The sequence below is a fragment of the Castor canadensis genome, chromosome 13 (genome assembly GCF_047511655.1).
Source record: "Castor canadensis chromosome 13, mCasCan1.hap1v2, whole genome shotgun sequence".
Lineage (NCBI taxonomy): Eukaryota > Metazoa > Chordata > Mammalia > Rodentia > Castoridae > Castor > Castor canadensis.
In genome coordinates, this window is record NC_133398.1 from 44,554,838 (window position 1) to 44,565,154 (window position 10,317).

General features: G+C 40.9%; 1 protein-coding gene across 1 annotated transcript; it reads right to left on the minus strand.

The window, feature by feature from the left end:
• Positions 1-8,072: 8,072 nt before the first annotated feature.
• Positions 8,073-9,973, minus strand: LOC109679096 (endogenous retrovirus group FC1 Env polyprotein-like). The gene is made up of 2 exons (XM_020154431.2): positions 9,766-9,973; positions 8,073-9,436 (listed from the first exon to the last, which is right to left on the minus strand). The coding sequence occupies exons 1-2, from the start codon at positions 9,971-9,973 to the stop codon at positions 8,073-8,075; spliced, it is 1,572 nt and encodes a 523-aa protein (XP_020010020.2).
• Positions 9,974-10,317: the final 344 nt, after the last annotated feature.

Below are 10,317 nucleotides of genomic sequence, written 5' to 3' on the forward strand. Positions count from 1 at the left end.
ATGTTGGTCTGATTTGTTCCCATACTGGAGGAGAATGACAGGCAGGTGAGGGGGAGTCAGTATCATTAAGGCCCTTTTTGGCCAAATTTAGACAACGAAGAGTATTAGAAAGAATGGCTCCTAGGCTGAACTTACCTGAAGTGCATTAAGTTTAATTTTGTCTGCATTACAGGTTATGTTATAGCATCTTAAAAAAATGTTCCTTAATTTAGTTTGCTAGATAGAAGTTGCACTTCTGCAGAATGTCAACAAATAAATGTTAACGTTTTATAAGGAAAATGTAAAACAAAACTGATTAGAGCAAATATTTAAAGAAACAAATGTTTGAAAAATAAGTACTTGCTAGGGATTTTTTTTTTATGAATTTGAGTGTAAATGCCTTAGAGAAGGATCCAAACTACAGAGGACAAGAACACTTAGAACAGACATTGTTAGAATTCTTAAATCTTTAGTAATTGTCAACAGTTTAGTTATTCCCATTGCAAGTAGCATTTTAGGATAATTATAATTGACAGTATTACATCAGTACCATCAAGGGAGGGAAAGTGTGAAAATTTTCCCTCATCTCTAGCAAGATTTCTCAAGTTAATTAGTAAGTGGGAAAACCTGAAATATTAAGAACTATATATTCATTTTTGCTGTAAATCTATAGGTATAAATATTGTATTCCAGGCACATGAAGCCAAGAAACTAACATTGAAAGAAGCCAACTGAAAGTCAAATAAAATCACAGAAAAATTTGAAACAAAAATAAGACAGGATATATAGATGAGGAGACAGGGAAAATTATATTATTTTAATAAGTATTAAAAGGACCAGACTCATATTGGAATGAAAAAGTAAAAACTACAATGCCAGAGCAGCTGCCACCCTCCCATCTCCTATTAGATGTTAAGTTATAACAATAGGGAGACATACAGGGGCTGTCTGCTTCCACCTTCCTCTTTGAGATGTTGACAAGCTGCAAGGCTCCTCAGGTGGGTAGGGTGACCAAAAGAATGAAAGGCATGTTTGGCAAAGGGAAGTCTTAAAACTTGCCTACTGTTCCTGTGCTCTGTGTAGACCTCCATGACATCTCCCTGCTTTAACACCACCAGATCCATTACCTGAATGATTAGGGGTTGGAAGACATGACCTCATGTATTTCCCCAGCTCAGAAATGATAAGACTACAGATAAGGACCACCATTTTGTGTCTTTACTCCCATTTCCTGTGTGGGGAGCAAGAAATGTTTCTCCCTTTTTTTCCCACTTCTCCCTACTTTTATCCTATTGTTAGAAATAAAGTTTAGTTGTGGTTCATTTTCCAGGCAAGGCATTTAACCCTACCCAATTGCTTGCAGGTGTTGAGGGAGGGGCAACTCATATGGGAACTTAAGCTGGAAGGGGTAAATCACAATAAAAGAAGAACACAGGTAAAAACTGTGTACATGCCAGAAGGTACATGTAACAGAGAGACCTTCCTATCACAAGAAGAGACAGATACTACTTCTAAGATTCAACCAATCCCAAGAGAGGCATATTTTTAAATAACCCAATAGGACTTAGGTGACATCCAGGAAAAGAATGCAAACCCCATAGTACTCAGCCAATGAGGAATAGGGGAAGGGACCTGTATGCTAGCAGTAAAATGCTTATTGTAACTGCCAGTCTTGCAAGATCACTATTAAAGTCTCACTTCTGCTGTACTTCACCTGTCTCTGAGTCCATTCTTTGAGTTTGGACAATGAGCATATTTCTCACACTGTTATACCAAGTTCCTTTCCTAATAAATTTTACTATCACTTTTACTAAATTTCCACATCTTGTCTGAATTCTTCTCTCACTGGACACACACACACACACACACACACACACACTGTGTTTTTTATCTAAATTTGAAACTTTTAATACCCTCTGAGAAATTTTCCAGCTTAAGAAGCAACAATGGAAAAGATAGAGGGCTAAAGCCACAGAATAATTGGAAACAGCCAATATGAATCTGGAGAGATAAAACATTCGTATAAACTAAGGATTTTGAATGAATCTCTGGCCATATTCACATAGGTTACTTCTGTTCTTAATGACTGCAAGTTAGAAACACTACTAAATTATGAATGACTAAAAGCCATGAAAGGAAGTTGTCTCAAAATGTTTTAAAATACTGTTTTATTTAAAGCATATAACAATTTGAGTTTTTTTAGTGTAAAAGGAATACAATTTTTACAAATAAAAAATTAGATATTTCCCTTGTAAGAGATGCTTAAATTGCTTTTGTTTAAAAGCATCAACTCCTTACTTGAGCCCATAAATTAATTAAAAGCAGGAGAAAAGCATGACATCTCTGCCTTCATTTTGTATTTGTCTTTACTCTAAGCCATTGTCTCTGTAGTCACTGTGCAATCACCTTGGATTCCAGAAAGGACAGAATTGATAACATCTTCATGACAAGGGACAGAAACTACCCCTAACCATAGAGTCTCCTCAGGATAGATCAACAATGACTATTATTGTTGATAGTCAACAATGACTCAGGGTAACAACTTTCTGGAATCCCTGAAGAATAAGGCCACATCTGTGACTGAGACTGTTTAACACTACATACCATTTATCCCCTGCCCTAATTCTTTGTCTATTTAAAGCTAAAGCTCATGTCTATACCTTGAAAATGGCTGAAGATGGACTGAGTGTTTACTGTGCCTCTTCTTACGGTATATCCTATTCAGTGTAATAAATTTCCTTTCTCTGTCCTTTATCATGTCTGAAAACTTGACTTTTTTGGCATATAGGGCAAGTGGCCAGACCTGACATGTGGAAGCCCAGGAGTCCAAGATTCAAATTTCAATACCACTGAGCAAATGTGAAACAATTATTTAATGAATATGTCTTTAAAGAAATACCAAATGATTAACTGCTCACAGTGTCCTCTCATCTAAGTTTAATCCTCCATGCATTCATCTAAATATACACCCATAAGTGTCTGATACAAAAACCTTAAAACTGCTTTCTAATATCTGTACTATTTTGAAGGACATCAACAACATGCCAGCTAAGTGGTTAATCCTCAGAGGCATTCTGACTTGACTGGAAACTGTCAAACCTTGGAAGTTAATCAAGATAGGCTACTGAAGCATAGTTTGGGATCAGATAAGCATTTCAGTGTTCAAGGTCCACCTATTTATCATATAGCCTCATTTTTCATTCATGGTTAAGTGCTTTCTGAAGGTTTTAGAAATTTTCTGTGGTGGGGAGCAAGCAGTATCTTTGAGTTTTATTTAGAAAACAACAGTCCTCTCCAAATAAAATTACAAATCACCCTCAACAAGAGATACTTAAACTAAGTCACATGCTAAGAAAATGCTAATGCATGAAAACTTTTTTTTTGGAAGGTGGGGCATTGAACCTCAGGGCCTCACACTTGGGCCATGCTCCAAACCCCAAGAACTGTTTTTGTTGAAGGCAATGATGCTTAGAATTTCTGGAAATTTCAACTTTTTCCTACTCCTTGATTAATTTTTTTATTTCCTACTTTGTGGAATGATAAAGGAGGATGATGAATATGTGAATGGATTCCTAGATGCATGAATAGCTGGATAAATAAAAAGGGATAAAAGATGCAGGGGGAAAAGAAAGGAATCTAGACAAAAACACAAAAGGAATACAAAAGGAAGGAAGAAAACCTTTTTTAAAAAAAGGAAAAGGAAGGAAAGAACAAGGGAAATACATGGATGAAAGATCATAATCTACTTGTGTAATAAATATACTTATAACAATTAAATACAATAAACTAAAATATACTTAGTAAAAATGTACTGAGAGAAAACAAAGGAAATAATATATATTTCACAATGTCATCTAACAACATTCTTAAAAAAATCACATAAAATTATTGTTTCTGAGTCAGCCTTGTTTTAGTTATTATAGAAAATTGGCATTTAGAATTTAGACTGATTAGGCTCCTCAAAATTGAAAGTCAAATTTTCAGAGGATTAGAAAAAAACTCTTATATTTCTAGAACATAATGGTATTGTTACCAGGCTGAGTGATCTAAGAAGACAATAGTCAGAAGATTCTGAGTTCTTGTGTCACCTGAACAGAGAACTGGACAGAGACACAAATTGCAAAACAGTAGTAAAACTTTATGGAAAGAAAGAGTAAGAGGAAATCACTACAAGGAAAGCATGGGCTCTGCCAGGTAGCACAGAAGCCTTGATTTCTTTGCCCAATTTATAAGTTGTAAGGCAGGAAAAATCTAGGCAGTCTTGAGGGAGGAATTTGGGTGCCTGGCAGGTTTACTTAACACAGCTTTATCACATAACAAGGGGTATTCTGCACATGTGCTTATGTTAATTTTTAGGCCTTTCATCATAGTATGAGATGTGATCAAAGAGGACTTGGTCTAGAAGGTCACATTAGGGGCAGGCCTTTTTCAACAAGTAAGGCAGACCCAAAGTTGCTTCTTTGGAAGATGTCTTACAAATAGCTATCTTGTAAAGATACTTAAGACCACCAGGGTATTTACAGTTTAGAGAGGATTTATTGCTTTAGGGACAGCTCAGGGGTCTGTGCTTGGGGAGAAGGATATCTGTTTGTTTAAGAGAGGTTCCATGGTGGGTTATTTCCCTTTGCTAGCCTATCTCCATATCAGGTGTGCTACCTGATTTTCAACATCACTATTAAGGATTCATTGGATGAAACATTTTCCCTTCTTTTAAAAAGCAGCTTATACAAGTGTGTTAGGTCCCAGTCCATGAGGCTAGTGAGTGGTGTGAAATGTTTCACAGAAAAACAAGAATTGAAGCAGAAGCAAAGTGTTACTTTCCAAGACAGGAAAGGGGATAGTACTAAAAGCTATCAGCCCAGAATGTAATTAGGGTTAGGATTTATTAGCATTTGAGATGTAACTGGAATATACTGCTGATGTTTTGGGGATTTTTGTTTGGTTGGTTGGTTTTGGGTTCAGCTAGCTCTTTCAGGAAGCAGCTAGGGTTGTCAGTCTCTCAAAGTTTTGCCAAGTTTTGCCATGGTGGTTGTTTGTTAGCTTGTATGATCTGTGACAGCAAGTAGTCCTAAATGTTGTCAAGAAGATGCAAGTGGGGTTCTGTTTGAGTTAGGAAAAACAGATTCTGCAAAACAAAGTAAAACAGTCTTCCTACTAGACAACATGGCGTCCTCTACAAAATGGAGTAGGTTAGGCTAATTTAAGTGGGAGCCTTACCAAGTGCTACAGCTTGAAATGGTAATGGCATTATGACTAAAAGAACTAGATTCAATGTAATCCTAGCTACTCAGGAGGCAGATATCAGGAGGATTGAGGTTTGAAGCCAGTCCTGGCAAATAGTTCACGAGACCCTATCTTGAAACAACCCACCACAAAAAAAGGCCTGGTGAAGTGGTTCAAAGTGTAGGCCCTGAGTTTAAACCCCAATACCACACACATACAAAAATGAACTAGATTCAAATATTGGTCCTCTCTTGGCTTATAAAGTATAGTAATTGGTCTTTGAGATTTTTTTTATAAGGGTTAAATTGAGACTAGGAAAAATTCAGGACACATATGTAGGTTGCCCAGGCATGGACTAGACCACACTCACCTGGCCAGGAACCATCCATGCCCCTCCCCACTCATTGATCATTGAATGGGAATCATCTGGTTCCTCCCTTCCCCTAAGTGTAAGTTTTGAAAGTACCTGAGAAAAAAGCTCTCTCTCTCTCTCTCTCTCTCTCTCTCTCTCTCTCTCTCTCTCTCTCGGCCTTCAGATTCCATCTGGGCCACACCATGCTCCCTTTGTATTTCTCTTCCCTAACTTTTAATAAACTCCCTTTATATCCATGTGGCCTGCCATGATTCTTCCCAGTGAGAGACAAAGAATTTATAAGTTTTGACAACAGACTGCACCAGCACCATTAACAAAAGGAGATAATATAGTTAAAGGTCTTAACACTATGCTAGGTATATTATAAAAGCTTAGTAAATGTTAACTTTTACCAAAAAAAAAAAAACTGACTGGTGTGTAGATATTGATTATCATATTGCTTATGTGCAGAGGAACCCAGTAATCAATAATTAATTGATCTTAAATTTTTTCATTTAACAAAAGCAAAACAAGGATTTATAAAAGACAAAGAGGGAGAACAGGAAAACCACAATTTGAAAAGAGCAAATTTGGGATATACTAATACTTAGCAAGGACAAAGGTATTCTGCTCTTGGGCATCTGGGTGAGCACCCAAAAAAAGTCAGTTTTTAAATGAATTCTCTAGAACAACTCGACCACTAAACTGGGAGCTTATCTACTTAAACTTGTGACAGCCATTGGGATCTGTTGTTAGCATCATCATAAAAGTTAGGCCAGGTCTGTGTTACTAGAAAGTCACCACAGTTACCTGCCTCAGTTTAGGGAGAGAAGAATTCAGACAAGACAAGAAAATATACTGAAAATGATAGCAAAGTTTATTAGGAGAGGAGTACACTTTCAATAGACTGAAAGTGGGTAGTCTCTAGAGTGAGAATGACAGTATTAGCATTTGGAGTTGAAATATTTATTGTGACATTCCCAGCCCTAGGTAGACCTGATTCCTAAGCTGCACCCTAATCATCAGTGAAACTGGGGCTGGGAATTTCACACAAGTGATCTCTTTAATTTAGCAAGACAAACACCCAGGCCCTGGCTGCATCCTAGGGATCAGATGGACCTGGGACTAAGACTTTCTCAACCCTACACTTTCCTTAATGGTACTCAGTTCATTTTGTCGTTATAAATTTGCTTTTTGGTTATTTGATTTTCCCCCAACTAAACTGTCACATCCACAATAGAGGGGATCTTTTGAGCTTTATTCACCACAACCTACTCTAAATATAGCACAGCATTAACACATAGTTCCTGTGCACTGTGTTTGAGAGAAGGAGGGAGAAAGAGGTTTAAGGAGAAAGGGAGGGAAGCAGGAGGGCACAATATAGTATAAAACAGGTGAAATAAAATTCTAGTGACAAGAACTGTCATCCTGGATTTGGACATGGGAATTAGGAAGAACTTCAAAGAAGACATGCCATTTTATCTGAGCCTCCATGCATGTGCAGAATAAAACATTCCCTCTGAAGAGGCACAGGACATGGAATAAAATATCATCAGTTTCTCTGGAACATGAAGTCTTAGAGGTGGTATCCTAAGAGTTGAAGTTAGGAATTGATGCCAAAAAATGTCAGACAAAATCACTTGACAATGAGGAGTCCCTGGAGGAGCTGGGTTAGAGATGAGACAGGTTCAGATTTGTGCTCTAGAAACACAGGTTTGGTGAGCTGTAAAAGCCGAATGGGAAAGGGGGAGATCTGAGGCAGGGAGGTGACAGCATGGGCTAAGCTATTCCTTCTTTATTCCTGGGATTTATAGTTGTACTTACACCAGAAAATCACCTACCAAAAATCTGGGATTACTTGATTTAGACAAATGTTCATCATGCTCAAGTCTTCAAGGAATTGCCGAGATGAATAATTAGAATACTTTGAAGACCACTCAATCCTCTTCTTTACATGCATTCATCCATATCTTGTTGGTGTGCAAGTTTGAGCTGATACTCTAAATTACAGGTTATTGTTAGGTCGATGCAGATGAAAAGGCCAAATTGGAGTCAAATTGACAAAACAAGCAGGCTTTATTGAGAGCGCGCTCTCAGATGAGGTTCACCATCCCCAAAGAACAGGGCTGGAGAAGTTGTGCCCAAGAAATGGCAGCCCAGTTTTTATAACCTGGGTGAAGTCAAGAGCTTCAGGTACCGTGGAGTGTCGGGATAGGTTGAAGCCTAGTGAGGGGAGGGGGCTCAGGGTAATGTGGACCTATAGGATAGGTCGGGACCTATTTTCCACCAGTGGGAGTTGCCATGGCAACCATAGAGGGAGGAGGAGAGAGGGTGATTGCCCACCAGTAGGAGTTGCCAGCAGAAGTTGCCATGGTAACCAGAGGGGGAAGAAGGGGGAAGGTGAAGTGGAAAGTCCCCGATTGCCATGTGGTTGGCTGCCTACTGGCCAAACATCCCAGACTCTGGTATAAAGGGCACAGAATTGGTTCCGGTTACTTCCTGCTGAAGGGGGGTGAAGTCAGGAGCTAGGGATGTCTTGGGCCACTTGGCCGGTGTAGGCAGACCCCATGGGGAGAGGCTGGTAGTCATGGACCTGGAGTAACATTTGGCTGAAGGTTATCCACGTTAACTGGCAGAGGCGGTCTTGGAAAAATTGAAAGAAAAAGGGTGCCAGGAGCAGAAAGAGGCAAATGATCACCAGGGGACCTATCGGTGGGGTGAGAATGTTAAACAGGATTGAATTCCACCAGCCAGGAGTGTCAGTCGAGGCAGCATTGTAGTGGTGCATCTCATTGCTGAGTTTGTGAAGTGACTGGACACAGGTTTCCACCAGGCCTGACTCATTAATATAGTAGCAACATTCTTCCTGAAGAAAGAGGCAAGTTCCCCTTTTGTCCTCCATGGGAAGGTCCAATGCATGGTGGTTCTGTAGAGCTACCTGAGTTAGGGAAGTTATCTGTCTTTGAAGAGAGGCAAGGGATGCTGCTGAGTCTTCAAAGCCTGTCAGGATCTGTTGAGAGAGCCTTTGGGTCTGAATTACTGAGTGAGCCAGGGCACCAAAGCTGAAACTGGTAGCTGCCACTGAGGCTGCCAAAGATATGCCCACAAGGACAGGCAGGAAGACAGCCCTCCTAGTCCTATGTTGAGGTGAGGGCTGGGTTCCTGATGTAAGGTGTATGAGATGAAAGAATTCTCCTCTTTCATACATGGTAAGCTGGGGAACCATAGATACAGGTAAACAGAGCTGGGAAGTTAGGGCCTGTTGGGTGAGGTTTTTTAAAAGTGTGCCATTACACCAAAAGAAGCCTCCTGGAGGGGCCCAGAGGGAGCCCGATATGGTAGAGTTAGTAGTGTTGCACATTTGGCCAGGATCAGAGTAGCAGAAAGGTAACTGTGGGGATAGAGGATCTCTATATAAAAGGGCTCCTGTGATGGGGGTGAGCGGAGGCATGGAGGCTGACCCATTTGGTGGGAATGGTCTAGGTAAGGGAACAGCTATGAGTGGGGGCCTGGACAAGGCGACACAGAGGAAAGAGCTAGTTACATTGGCTAGACCTGACCTATTTAACAAGTTGACACCTTCCTGTACCAGGGACAGCTGGGGAATAGGGTCCCTCTGGGTTTTGTTTTGAAGACTGTTTTCTGTCTCCTTGATGGCCTTTGCCTGGTCTTTTAATACTTCAAGGACCTTGGGGACCCCTTGTTCATACTCCCTCCAGATCCTGAAGGTTGTCAAGAGGTATGAGGACGATGCACGTGAATATTCCTTAGCTATCACTCCAGTTGCCCATCTAATATTCCAGGGATCAGGAATGTAGAAGTGGAAATCAGAGCTATCAGAGTAAGCCTGTAGTGTGTTGCCTGGGGGAGGTTTATTTGCCCCTATGATCCAGTGAATTTTGCAAGACCAATAAGGACATCCTCCATATTCCTCAACCCATTTGGCCCCTTTTTACAGTATGGCTCGATTTAGTCAAATGTAAAACATAGATAAGGGGCATTGGTTAGGCTGAAAGAAGTGGTCTGAAATTTGAGGGCGACGGAATGGTTACAACCTGTGGGGGGGGCATTCCCCGGAGTCGAAGATTTGGGTGGTCACCCTCTTGCCCTTTGTGACTGTCTCTTTGATTTTAAATCTCCAGCAGTAAGGAAGAGATGGTTCAGACAGAATCAGGGGAAGAGTCAGGAGCAGTATTAAGAGCATCCCCAACCTGGGAGATCTGAAGGGAAGTGGGCCCCATCTGTGTAACTGCCAGGTTTTGGTAGAAGTGGTGGATGGGAGACTTTTAAGGCAGGTGAGGTGGTACCAGGCAGTGTGTCCCAGAAGCTTCGCCGCCGAGGGAGTGGTGAGGATGACAGTGGATGGTCCTGTCCATCTGGGTTGGAGGGGCCTCGGATGTAGCTGCTTGAGAAGAACATGGTCGCCTGGAGACATGACAGCGGGATCCAGCTGCCTGGAGAGGCAAGCAATTGGCTGATGAATAGGGCCTGATAGTTGAGTAAGGACCCCTTTGGCTATTCCAGAAGCCTCATCTGTAAACAGGTGGTATGGTTTGGAAGGGTTTGGGAGGGCCAAGGCTGGGCCTGAAGGAGGATGTCCTGAGAGAAGAAAAGCAGTGACAGACTGTGGAAGGAGAGGTAAGTGGACCAGTGGGAGTTTCCTTGGCTGCCTGGTACAGTGGGCGGGCCAACGAGGCAAAATTGGGGATCCAGTGTCTAAAAAAACCAATGAAGCCCAAGAAGGACAAAATTTCCTGGGCATC